Source organism: Trichechus manatus, unplaced genomic scaffold (assembly GCF_000243295.1).
Source record: "Trichechus manatus latirostris isolate Lorelei unplaced genomic scaffold, TriManLat1.0 scaffold00068, whole genome shotgun sequence".
NCBI classification, from domain to species: Eukaryota; Metazoa; Chordata; class Mammalia; order Sirenia; family Trichechidae; genus Trichechus; species Trichechus manatus.
Window position 1 is genome coordinate 21,576 of NW_004444004.1, and position 13,649 is coordinate 35,224.

The following is a 13,649-nucleotide window of genomic DNA, read 5'->3' on the forward strand; positions in this document are numbered from 1 at the left end:
AGTTATTTGAGATTATATTTGAGTTTGGCGAAGTCTCCAAAATAGAAACATTAGATATAAATTTATCTTGTTGTCCAAGTCATACCATCCTTCATTCTTACATTGTTATGTTGACACCACTTCTAGCCCCAAGTGTTTGTTTTCCCTTATGCTAAAAAATAAACAGTAGATTTTGAAATAAATAGATTTAAAGTTAGCCACAGCTCTGCCCCTAAGTCCCTGTGGAACTTTAAGTAAAGCTACTTAATCTGCTGGGCCTCAGTTTCCAAATTTGTAAAGTTTGCAAAATAATGGTCCCATCTAGTTCTGTGATTCTTTTGGTCGATTAGCATAGTTACTAGAACACTGAAAATATCTTGACGTTAATTGTTCCTACGTGTTTCATAAAAATGTGGTTTTCTATGAAGAACATTTTAAAGTTATTAGGCCATTATCAATTATAGCAGCTCATTATAACAAAAAGTAAATAAACATTTAAATCTTTTTAATCCCAATTATTTTTACTGATAATGTTCTTCCTAATTTGTTGCCTGTTCGGTGTTTACATATACATACAATGATCTTCAAAACATAAATCTAAAATATTTTAACTTTCTTTTTGAAATGATATGCACATTTTCAGTGAAAATCATGTAACTTTTTTTTTTAAGAACTCAAGTACCTCTGATGCTATTCTGAGGTTATTGCATCTGATTTCTAGTAGCTTAAGATCTAGAAGTTTTCCCTGACACAGTATTAATACCTATTTTGTAGATGGGGAACTTAAAGTGAAAAAGACTAAATGTAAAATAGTCAAGGCAATTAAATTGTAAGGTCAAGCTTATAACTCCAAAATCTATTTCTTTAAACACTAATTTGAGCACAAAGTAAAAATTTTGAATAATAAAAAATTTTCATTTAGTGTAGTTAGGCCGCTGTGAGATAAACTTCTCTAAAATCTGAGGCCTCATAAAACGATGAGTCAAATTAGTGTAGCATATATCCAAATATTTGAGTATCCACTCTGTACCAAGCACTGGGCAATCACTAGGACCACAATACAATACAAGTGAAAACAAACATTTGGCCCCTACTGTCATGGAACTTAGTGTTGTGCAAAAGAAAGACATTCCAATAATTACACAAATTAGTGAGATAAATGCCACAAAGAAACGGTATGCAGTTTATATTAGACTTTTAAACAAAGAATGGGTAGGGAGCATCAGAGAAGTTTTTTCCAGAGGAAGTGAACTTGAATAATGATCTGAGGGATGGGGCCATTCCAGACAGGTAACAGCATACACAGAGGCCTCCCAGGAGAAAGTATGTTTGAGGAATTGAATGAGGTCTGATGTGGCTGGGGTGTGGAAAATGAGATACAAGATGAGGCTGGCAAATAGGCAAGGGCTCTTGCAGATTATGCAGAGTCATAGGCCTTGGTAAGGATTTTAGTTTTTATCTTAAGAGCACTGGGAAGCCATTAAATGGTTCATGGCCAGGATATGCCATGATTTGATTCATGTTTTAGAATGGTCACTGTCTGCCAGGAGGAGAATGTATTATAAAGAGGTTGGCAGACACTGCTAGTTATACCCTAATACCTGTTGCCCCCTTCTATAGTAATAGATCCCTCAATTTTTATCTGGGCACATGGCTGCCTAGTATAAAGAATACTTTCCCCAGCTTCCTCTGTAGTTAGGTATGGCCTTGTGACTAAGTTCTGGTCAATGGGAAGTGAGTGTGATCTGTACAATTTCTGAGCCATTCCCTCAAAGGTAAGGGAGGAATGTTCTCCTTGCCTTTCCCCCCTTTCTGCTGGCTAGAATGTGAACATAGTGGTGAGATGTCTTTGATCACGTAGACAAGAGGAACACCTTAGAGTTGGCAGAACAACCTAGGAGCCTAGGCCCCTGATACTGTAGAGCTGTCATACTGGTTTTGAACTGCTTACCATCAGATGGTCACATGAGAGAAAAATAAACTTCTATCTTGTTTAAGCCACCATTATTTTTGAGTCTCTGAACAGCAGTCAAACCTGTATTCTACTAATGCAAGAGGCAAAAATGAAAGCAAGGGACCAACTAGGAGACAATTACAATAGCCCAAGTAAGAGATAATAGTAGCAAATGAGATGGAGAGAAGTGGATATACTCAGTGTAAATTTTGGAGGTAACACTGAAATACAGATGCTGGCATCTTGCCTAATTCTAATGGTCTAATTATTTCTTTAAAAATTCCAACACTCAGAGAGCAGAGTGGTTTGGTCGTTCGTTGTGGGAGCGTTATCTGTTTGCCCAGCGACTGTGGCTCTCCTTTGGGCCACCAGACGCGGCGCCGCGGTCCGTGAAGCGGCCTAAGACTTTGGCGTTTAGTGAAAAATGGCCCGAAGCAAGCAGACTGCGCGTAAATCTACCGGGGAGAAAGCCCCCCGCAAACAGCTGGCCACCAAGGCTGCCAGAAAGCGCGCTCCCTCTACCTGCGGGGTGAAGAAACCTCACCATTACAGGCCCGGAACCGTGGCGTTTCGAGAGATCCACCGTTATCAGAAATCCACCGAGCTTCTGATCCGGAAGTTGCCTTTCCAGAGGCTGGCGAGGGAGATCGCCCAGGATTTCAAAACAGACTTGAGGTTTCAGAGTGCGGCCATCGGTGCCCTGCAGGAGGCTAGTGAAGCGTACCTGGTTGGGTTATTTGAAGACACTAATCTGTGTGCCATCCACGCCAAGAGAGTCACCATCATGCCCAAAGACATCCGGATACGGGAGGAGAGAGCTTAAGTAAAAGGCAGTTTTTCTGGTGTTTTGTAGTAAATTCTGTAAAATACTTTGGTTTAATTTGTGACTTTTTTTGTAAGAAATTGTTTATAATATGTTGCATTTGTACTTAAGTCATTCCATCTTTCACTCAGGATGAATGCGAAAAGTGTTCACAGACCTCAGTGATGTGGGCACTATTGCTCAGGAGTGACAAGCTGCTGATCTGCAGAAGGGATGGGTGATACTTCTTGCTTCTCATGATGCATGTGTTTCTGTATGTTAATGACTTGTTGGGTAGCTATTAAGGTACTAGAATTGATAAATGTGTACAGGGTCCTTTTGCAATAAAACTGGTTATGACTTGAAAAAAAAATTCCAACACTCAAAAAAATTTCCCCCAAAAAATCACAAAGGCAATTAAAAAAAAGTGACATATAGATGACTTTCAGGTAATTTGCTGTCATACAGTTTTAGCCATACTTGGCTTTGGACATCAAATTATTTTATAATATTAGATCCTGGTTATTCCTTTAATTTGACTTGGGCTAATATCAAAATTAATTTTTATTCCTTTTGAAAATACACCAAGTTGGAGTCACCCAGTCCAGAATTAAAAGCCTGCTGTGAATGATCAAGTGTTACCTGTATTCCATTAGGAACACATCCCCGTGCTTCCTCATCTTTAAATTGGTTGGCCATAGATGTTTTTCAGCCATGTGGAAAAAATTGAAACATTCCTTGTCTAAGAGATGAGTAATTCCCTTCTCTGTGTCTTTATTAAGTTACTTCACCAGGTGACTAAAAAAGTCTATAATATTAACAAATGTTTGAAGCAGTACTATATAGCAGTGGTTCTCAAACTTGTCTTCATATTGGTATGACAGAGTTTTAAAAAATTACTGTGCTTAGGTCTCACCCCTGAGTCTCTAATTAGGGTGCAGCCTGGACATGGGGATAGTTAAAAGTTCTCCAGGTGATTCTAATGTGCAGACAAATTTGAGAACCATTGGTATATAGTACTATCTCAAGCAATTGTTAGTTTTATTAGAGCTCGTGCTTTATCTAATACTTTGAACTTACCTCCTATGCAGGTGCTACAAGTTCATCTGCTCATCCTCCAGCAAATTACCTTAAGAGTTAATAGGAGAATTGGATGAATGGGTATTTATTGTTCTAGGACTAATTTTACTCAACTGCAAATTTTTAAAAACCAATCCACAGTCACTTTTTAAGTTATGACTTTCTCTGAAAGCCATAAAAGGAAAACATAAAAAGCACTTATATACAAGGTATATAATGCTGGTTATCATATCAAGTCATGCGATTCAACCTCCAGGGCAATTTAACCTAACATTTTAGTAAAGTTATCTTTAATACACCAGCACTGCCACAAAGTGTTATTGGAAAGTTGTCGTTTTTAAGGCATGTAATGATGTAACTTGTGCAAAAATATGATGTAAAGATCTGAAACTAGTATGTTAGGATTATTTTGCAAAATTTGACTTCTAATAGATGTAGCTTACCTCTCACTAATCTGTTTGTAAACTATTTCATGAGAAATTCTTCCTAAAAAACAATTTAATAACTAGCAGAAAAAGTTAAATCAAATTTCTAGGACTTTACTAATTATTTGCATGTCAAATGCTAGTGTTGAATTTATCACAGATGTCTGTCCATTAGCAATCAGCAAACGAATGGTTTTGATGATAATAACACTTCTCTTTTCAGCTTGATGGTAGTTTGTTTTTTGTCATGTGGGTACAGGCTTTATTATGAACTCTAACATATCAAATGTTAGTGCTAGTACCAAAATAATAAACTATTTGTGTTTACTCTTAAATAGATCACAAGCTAATACACATGATCTTTAAACTTTCAGTTCAATTCCATAAATAGTTATTGAAGTGATTAATGTGTGTAAGGTGCTACTATGCCAAATACTGTAGGGGGATACACAGATGAGTAATTTGTAGCTATGATATGATAGAAAGGTTTATATTTGTATTGTGCATCTGTTGGGATTTATTCAGCAGATTCTGTGGCTAATTCCCTGAACTCCTCCCCTCTAACTAGTGGTTCCTACCTGCAGGGTCCACTCCAACATTAATCTCTCAGATGCCTAGGGGGAAGACACAGCTTTATGGATCATCTCCTTTAACAATGTCTCCCGTTTTCCTATTTTCTGTGGCCCTGCCCCCTTGACTCCAGTGGTTTTCCTGATCCTAGACTACTTGTCTTGGACTTTGGGCCTTTGTGCCTGCCTTCCGTTTGACCTGGTGACTTTTTGCTTCTCTGACAGCCTAATGCCTGTTTGTCTACTTTGCTGACTCTTTGCCCAGTCAGACTCCTGATATCTCTGTTTGTTTTGGTGCATCTACTCCTTCACCAGCCCTTGGTACACATTCCAATCTCCCTATCCCAGCAATCTGCCCAAGTGCTGCTAGGGTCCAGTGTACTCCTGATTAAAAACAAAGCTAAAAATAAAGGAGGCAATAAAATAAAGCTGTCTATACATTTGAAAGAACTAAACTGAAAAGCTCTGAATGTTAAAAATTAAACCTTGAAGATTCTGTTTTTTAGAGTATAACACATGGGACATAAAATTTAATGGAAGACAGCAATGCATAGATACCGTGGGCAAGGTGAGGATGACATAGGACAGGGCAGTGTTTCCTTCTGTTGTACATGGGGTTGCTATAAGTCAGAACCAACTCGATGGCACCTAAGAACACCACCACCAAGGGCAAGGCACTGTACTTTAGAGGAAAGGATCTCTAGCCACTGAGATATGTTTACTTTTCAATGAATAAACAAGGCAGCAGAGGATATTCCTTGGGGAGTCTGCGAAGAAAAAAGATCCACAAAACAATAAGAGGGGGAAAGGCTGTAAAAATAAATTCAGCTAATGCTATAGCGATTAAAATTGCACATCTTAACTTACTCCCAGCTGAACTGGTTGACAGCATATTTCAGCAGGGCTTGGAAAAAAACCAGTTTGGTGCTTTAGATATTCTGAGAGAGGTGACGTTCCGCCCTGTCACGTGGGAGTCCCAAGAGTCTAGTTCCTCATTCCAGTCCGCTCCAGGTTTATGAAAGTGCATTAGCTGGAACAATAAGAAGGAAAAAACTTCAGTTCAGGAAGCCATCCAATCCTGATAAGTTGACATGTAGAATAAAGTTGATGGTGTTATTTATTGCTAAGGTAGTCCTGGTTAAGGGTCATGTGTGTATACAGTTGTAGGAGGGGCAGGCAAAGGGAAATTTAGGTAAAGTGAAACAGAGCTGATGTATTCAGAGCTTATGTTGCTAGAGGTGAGATCAGTTACCTTCTTGCAACTGAAATTTCAGACTTCTGCTTAGCAGGGACGTGAGCGGACAATGGTGACTGATTGTTGGAAATATCAGCAGACATCTTAAATTTTATGCTCAAATGAACGAGCAATGAACCAGGAGAATAAGTCTAGTTTTTTTCTGCTTCGTGTAATTATCTTCTTATTTAAGATTTCAGCCTCTTTTTCAATGAATGCCTGTGTGACTGTGACTTATTACGATGAAATCAGCAACTATACTACAACAGAGACATGCGAATGTGGTGTTTATGGATTAGCCTCACCAGTGACTAATGCTATGGGGGTAGTGGGCATCCCTAAGAACAATAACTACCAGGCTTGTGACTACAACACGGAGTTTACTAATGCTAAGAAGCCCTGGATTGCGCTGATAGAAAGAGGCAATTGTACCTTTTCAGAAAAAATTCAAGCAGCGAGCAGAAAAAATGCTGATGCTGTTGTGATTTACAATGTTCCACAGACTGGCAACCAAACGATACAGATGGCAAATTTTGGTAAGTAATAATCAACTCCCAAAGAGGGTTAATGTCGTTGTTTATCTTAAAATGGTATTTCCATCTAGAATTATCCGAGGACCCGGCAGTGAGGTTGAAAAATGATTTAACTTTAAATTTTCTTGCCTTGAACTACTTGGAATTACTTTACTCTTACTTAATATTTTTAATGAATTTGTCCAAGGACAATAGCAATTTGTGAAGTGGTTATTTTCTCTCAGGTTTTCTCAGCCGTATTTGTTTTCTAAGTGTGTATCATTTAATTGCTTTTTTAATAAACTGTGTCTCTACCTGTTAACATTAAAGGAAAGATGACATTTTAATTTCATTATTAATTTGTACTTTTCAGTTTGATTCATTTTCTCATTCAGAAAATGTTGCACGTATTCAAGTATGTGGTACCTGAAAAACTGATTCATTATTATGATTAAACAATAGCATATTGTGTGTAAAATATTTACAGAAATGAGAATTCAACTATATGCTGTATGTATGTAGGATTTGAATCTATTTGTAGGACTGATGCATCTAAAACTACCCTGTAAGAATCATCATCCATTAAAAAGCATATGGCAAAAATATGATGTAACTGTAATTCCCATCAAAAGTAAAGATTTTCCTATATTAGCGCTTCTTAAGTAAATAGAATCATCTAATTTATTAATTTTGTAAAGGAATTTACTTCTGAGAATTATTATTTTATTTTGTAATAATGCCACTTTCCAAGTAATTTTTTTTTACCAGAAAAGAAGTAGACTTCTGACCCAAGTTTTCTACACTGTGGGTATGTGTAATTTTTTTGTCCCAGATTTGGCAAAAGAAAAAAATTGGAATAATGTCGAAAAGGAAAGGGCTGATTGTAAATGAATACATAATTGGTGTTATAAACCACCGAATTTGGTCTCTATGAAAACTAAGGCAAATGAAATTAAACAAATGTCAGAATTGTAAAAGGGAGAAAATCAAATCTGTCTTAAGAATGGAAGATTGGTTGGATCATTCCAGGTTGTATACATGCAGTGTGGCAGTTTAGTAGCAATGTTTGAAAACTAAGCTACTTGTTTCACTTGGTATCAAAAAAAACAAACAAACAACAACAACAAAAAAAACCAAACAGGTTAGATGGTCTTTCAGAAGCACAAAATTACTGTAAATATACACAATTCTACGTTCAACCTTTTGTAGCACATCCTGGACATTGCCAGAAGTAGGGCATTCTTCTTTTTTTCAACTTAAGAGCATTTCATAAGCATTCTCTGCACATTCCTGTACTTTTAGAAGTGACTTTCCTTTTTGTAGAAACAAAAATGAGGCAGCTTTCTAATGAAAATTGAGAATTAAACATTTTATAAGGAAGCTACTTCCTTTATATTTAATTTAGAAATTCTGTGTACTCTAGGTTTCCTTTGCGTGGACAATCATATTCTGCTTGTTCACTCCTCTGCTATTTTTTAAAGGGTAAAGAGTATCAAACTAAATAGTAGTCCAGTTCTCAAAACTTGCTTTATAACCTGAAGTAGGGGCCAACATCAAGTGGAAAGTAGGTACTCAACCACTGAATTTAAAAGATTTACCAAAGGTCACTTAGAGTAAATCTCACCAAAAGGCAGATGTAACTTAATCATTTGAGTATATGGCTCTGAAAAGTTTTAGAGAGAAGGCAGTTAGACTTATCATTCAATATATACCTTCACTATAATCAAGGAGGTATGATTAGAAACATTTTTTAAAGCTTCAATATTGCTCCTGTTTTAAAAGAAACACATTAATAAAGATTACATTGTTGTTGTTATGTGCCCTTCAGTCGGTTCTGACTCATAGTGACCCTATGTACATACAACAGAACGAAACACTGCTCCGTCCTGCGCCATCCTCACAATCAAACTATGCTTGAGCCATTGTTGCAGCCACTGTGTCAATCCATCTCGCTGAGCGGCTTCCTCTTTTTCACTGACCCTCTACTTTACCAAGCATGATGTCCTTCTCCAGGGACTGGTCCCTCCTGATAACATGTCCAAAGTGCATGAGATGAAGTCTCGCCATCCTTGTTTCTAAGGAGCATTCTGGCTGTACTATTTCCAAGACAGATTTGTTTGTTCTTCTGGCAGTCCATGGTATATTCAATATTCTTTGCCAACACCATAATTCAAAGGCATCAATTCCTCTTCAGTCTTCCTTATTCATTACCCAGCTTTCACATGCATATGAGGCGATTGAAAATACCATTCCTTCAGTCAGGCAAACCTTAGTCCTCACAGTGACATCTTTGCTTTTTAACATTTAAAGAGATCTTTTGCAGCAGATTTTCCCAATGCAATACATTGTTTGATTTCTTGACTGCTGCTTCCATGGGCGTTGATTGTGTATCCAAGTAAAATGAAATCTTTGACAATGTCAATCTTTTATCCGTTTATCATGATGTTGTTTATGGGTCCAGTTGTGAGGATTTTTGTTTTCTTTATGTTGAGGTGTTATCCATACTGAAGGCTGTGGTCTTTGATCTTCTTCGGTAAGTGCCTCAGGTCCTCTTCACTTTCAGCAAGCAAGGTTGTGGCATCTGCAAATCTCAGGTTCTTAATGAGTCTCCGTCCAATCCTGATGCCATGTTATTCTTCATATAGTCCAGCTTCTCGGATTATTTGCTCAGCATACAGATTGAATAGGTATGGTGAAAGGATACAGCACTGACACACACCTTTCCTGATTTTAAACCATGCAGTATCCCCTTGTTCTGTTTGAACGACTGCCTCTTAGTCTGTGTGCAGGTTCCTCATGGGCACAATTAGGTGTTCTGGAGTTCCCATTCTTCGCGATGTTTCCATAATTTGTTATGATCCACACAGTCAAATGCCTTCATGTAGTCAATAAAACACAGGTAAACATCTTTCTGGTATTCTCTGCTTTCAGCTAAGATTACATTACATTAGACTAGCATAATGATAGAATTGTAATAGTTAACATGTATTGACACTTACTACATGCCAGGCACTGTTCTAGGCACTTTATTTAATGAATATCGATCTTTGTTTTATTGTGGTAAAAATATGTATAACGAAACATTTACCATTTCATCATGTGTTATGTGTACAATTCAATGACATTAACTGCATTCATCATGTTGTGCAACCATCACCACTATCCATTTCCAATTTTTTCCGTCACCCTTAACAGAAACTCAGTGCCCGCTAAGCAATGATTTCCCTTTTCTCCCGCCCTCCCACCCCTGGTAACCACTAATGAACTTTGTTCTTCATACATTTGCCTATTCTAGATACTTCATGGAAGTGGCTTCATACAATATTTGTCCTTTTTTCGACTGTCTTATTTCACTCAGCATAATGTTTTAAAGGTTCACCCATGTTGTCGATTGAATATTGACCTTTAATATTGAATAATCTCAACCCAACAGAATTAAAAGTGTAGGTTTAGAATTTTGCATTATAGACCTATCAACTAGTATGTCATTAGTTTTCTTTCTTCCTTCCCAGAAATTTCCCTTATGTAGAAACTATTATATGAGACAGTTGACAAACATAAGGAAGCAAATGTGGATATGAAAATTATATGATCATCCTCTAGATCATTAAGGACTGAGTCATTATTTTATAACATAAGCCAAAATTTTGTTTTTGCTGTCTTTTCGTTAGTACTTTGTTTTATTTTGGTATCAAAGGTGGGGCCAAAAAGTCATTCCCTCCTTTTCTTCCTCCTCTAAAAGCTCATGGCTTCACGTTCCCTCCCTTCACATCATCTTTTATCACCCCTAAAAACCACCTTTTCAGGAAACCACATTCTAGCCCCCTCAGGCCTTTGGTATCCTTCAGCTCTTCCCTGGCTCCCTGTACCTCTTCATTCCTTCAGTCTCATTTTTCCATGCTAGGCCTTACTGTTGTTGCTAGGTGCCATCAAGTCAGCTCCGACTCATAGTGACCCTGTGCACAACAGAACGAAACACTGCCTGGTCCTGCACCATCCTCACAGTTGTTGCTATGTTTGAGCCCATTGTTGCAGCCATTGTGTCAATTCATCCCATTGAGGGTCTCCCTCTTTTTCGCTGACCCTCTACTTTACCAAGTGTCATAGTCATCTAGTGCTGCTATAACAGAAATACCACAAGTGTATGCCTTTAACAAAGAGAAATTTATTTTCGCACAATCTAGTAGGCTAGAAGTCCAAATTCAGGGCATCAGCTCCAGGGGAAGGCTTTCTCTCTGTCGGCTGTGGGGGATGGTCCTTGTGATGCATCAGTCTTCCTTTGGTCTGGGAGCTTCTCTGTGCAGGAACCCTGAGACCGAACGACGTACTCTGCTCCTGGCACTGCTTTCTTGGTGGTAGAGGTCCCCAACTCTCTGCTTGCTTCCCTTTCCTTTAATCTCTTGTAAGATAAAAGGTGGTGCAGGCCACACCCCAGGGAAACTCCCTTTACATTGGATCAGGGATGTGACCTTAGTAAGGGTGTCATGGAATCCCACCCTAATCCTCTTTAACATAAAATTATAATCACAAAATGGAGGACAACCACACAATACTTTGAATCATGGCCCAGCCAAATTGATACACACATTTTTGGGGGAACATAATTCAATCCATGACACCAAGCATAGTGTCCTTCTCCAGGGACTGGTCCTTCCTGAAAACATGCCCAAAGTACATGAGACGAAGTCTTGCAATCCTCACTTCCGAGGAGCATTCTGGCTGTACTTCTTCCAAGACAGATTTGTTCGTTCTTCCGGCATTGGGCAAATCAGCTGCAAAAGACCTCTTTAAAGTGTTAAAAAGTAAAGGTGTCACTTTGAGGACCAAAGTGTGTCTGATCCAAGCCATGGTATTGTCAATTGCCTCATATGCAGACAAAAGATGGACTATGAATAAGGAAGACTGAAGAAGGATTGATGCCTTTGAATTATTGTGTTGGCAAAGAATATTGAATATACCATGGACTTCCAGAGGCCTTAATAGCCCTTCCTCAATATTGTACTCTTTCCTTTTTACTGATGTCAATGCCCTCCAGCCAAAGAATAATATGAACAGGCCCATAGTTTAAAAGTTGGGTTTATTATTTGTTGTAGCCTGGGAGAAGGCACACCATGAAAACCATGGGGCACCTCAGTAAGGGATGTTAGAAAGGACTTACAGGATTTGGGCTTATTTTAGGTGATTTGGGGAAGGGTTTAAGGAAGTGAGCCAGTGACCGACCATTCCAGTTTGCCTGAGACTGAGCATTTCCTGGACCATGGGATTTTCAGTGCTAAAACCAGGAAATTATTGGGCAAGCTAGGAAGAGCTGGTCACCCTAGATAGCTTTGTTCTGGATTTGGATGCTGTCAGGAAGCAGGGGTAATTCTATGTTTGGATATCTTAAGTCTTATCTAGGAGAAGGTAAAACTGAAACTCCCAAGAAACCCATTGCCATCGAGTCGATTCCGACTCATAGCAACCCTATAAGACAGAGTTGAACTGCCCCATAGGTTTCCAAGAAGCGTCTGGTGGACGCCAACTGCCGACCGTTTTTGGTTAGCAGCCGACCTCTTAACCACTGCGCCATCAGGGCTCTAGGCTAAAGCTGTAATTGGTAAAGAAGCGGCAGTCACTCATATAAAGCCAGGACAGGTGGATGTTTGGTTATTTTTGTGGCTTGGACAATGTTCATATTTTGACTGTGTTCAGACATGACTATGGAATGATTTTGTTTTTGTCTTGATCCATCATGGTCACAGAGTAGCCTTGTCTAATTTTATTCTTCTGTGAGATTGTTTATGTTCACCAAGGCCCAACTGATAGTGCCAGGCCAAGTCCATATGTCAGGGGCTGCTTGTCTCTTTCTCACTGGTAATCTACCATGCCCACTCTCTTACTAATATGAAAATACTTTCTTTTCCCCATGTCCTTTTACATTTCTGTGCCTCCTTACCTATAGGCTACCTTCAAGGGCCCCAACAAGCCTAAGGGTTGCTGCTGCTTCCCTCACCTCCCATAGTTTCATGATGTGGGTACAGAATGCCCTTACCCCTGGACCCAGTCGATTTACATCCACCCTACTAGCAGGATTCTTTTTCTGAAGGGGACAACTTTCATCTAAGAAGGGTTCCCACTGACAAGGAGTAGTAAATAGCCTAGTACTTGAAGGAAGACAATTAATTCAAAGTTTCCCAATTTGCTGTGAGCTTTGACTTGGCATTTTAATGGGGTTGGAAATAGAAGGATCTGCTTAAGGTGTCCTTAACTAACTATATAACTTCTTAACAACCCTTTCCAAGTGCTGCAGAGACAACCATCCTGTTCTGTCCCAGATGTGCAAGAAAAGTCAGGACTCTTGAGCTATCCAAGCAGAAAATTCAGAACATGTTAAGTACTTGCTTGCTGAGCCTGACAGTTTTTGAAAATTAAATATGCTACTTATAGGTAAATTGCCTTAGGAAATGCTTAGATTTGAATATAGTTTATTTCAGCAAAGTCAAGAATCTGGGAGGTAACCCGAATAAGAAATGACATGGGCGATATCACAACAGACTCAACTGAAATTAAAAGAATCATAACAGCATATTATGAAAAATTATACTCTAACAAATTTGAAAACCTAGAGGAAATGGACAAATTTCTGGGAACACACTACCTACCTAAACTAATACAATCAGAGGTAGAACAACTAAATAAACCTAAAACAAGAGATTGAAAAGGTAATTAAAAAGCTCCCAACAGATAAAAAGCCCTGGCCCTGATGGTTTCACTGGGGAATTCTACCAAACTTTCGGAGAAGAGTTAACACCACTACTACTAAAGGTATTTCAGAGCATAGAAAAGGATGGAATACTCCGAAACTCATTCTATGAAGCCAGCATAACCCTGATATGAAAACCAGGTAAAGACACCACAAAAAAAAAGAAAATTACAGACCAATATCCCTCGTGAACATAAACACAAAAATCCTCAACAAAATTCTAGCCAATACAATTAAACAACATATCAAAAAAATAATTCACCAAGACCAAGTGGGAGTCAAACCAGGTATGCAGGGATGGTTCAACATTAGAAAAACACTCATTGTAATCCATCACATAAATAAAACAAAA

The 13,649-nt window shown here is 38.5% G+C and overlaps 2 protein-coding genes across 2 annotated transcripts in view; both read left to right on the forward strand.

Annotated features, from left to right (window-relative positions):
* The first annotated feature begins 2,231 nt into the window (after nt 1-2,231).
* Nucleotides 2,232-3,108, forward strand: LOC101345123 (histone H3.3-like). The gene has a single exon (XM_004379738.3). It carries the CDS (start codon nt 2,358-2,360, stop codon nt 2,754-2,756), a length of 399 nt encoding a protein of 132 aa, XP_004379795.1. The 5' UTR covers nt 2,232-2,357; the 3' UTR covers nt 2,757-3,108.
* A 2,905-nt stretch (nt 3,109-6,013) lies between these two features.
* RNF128 (ring finger protein 128) overlaps nt 6,014-13,649 on the forward strand; it is a 110,723-nt gene continuing 103,087 nt past the window's right edge. Inside the window, exon 1 of the mRNA XM_004379740.1 lies at nt 6,014-6,579. Coding sequence (XP_004379797.1) covers nt 6,177-6,579 — 403 coding nt within the window. The 5' untranslated portion in view covers nt 6,014-6,176. The remainder of the gene's footprint in view (nt 6,580-13,649) is intronic.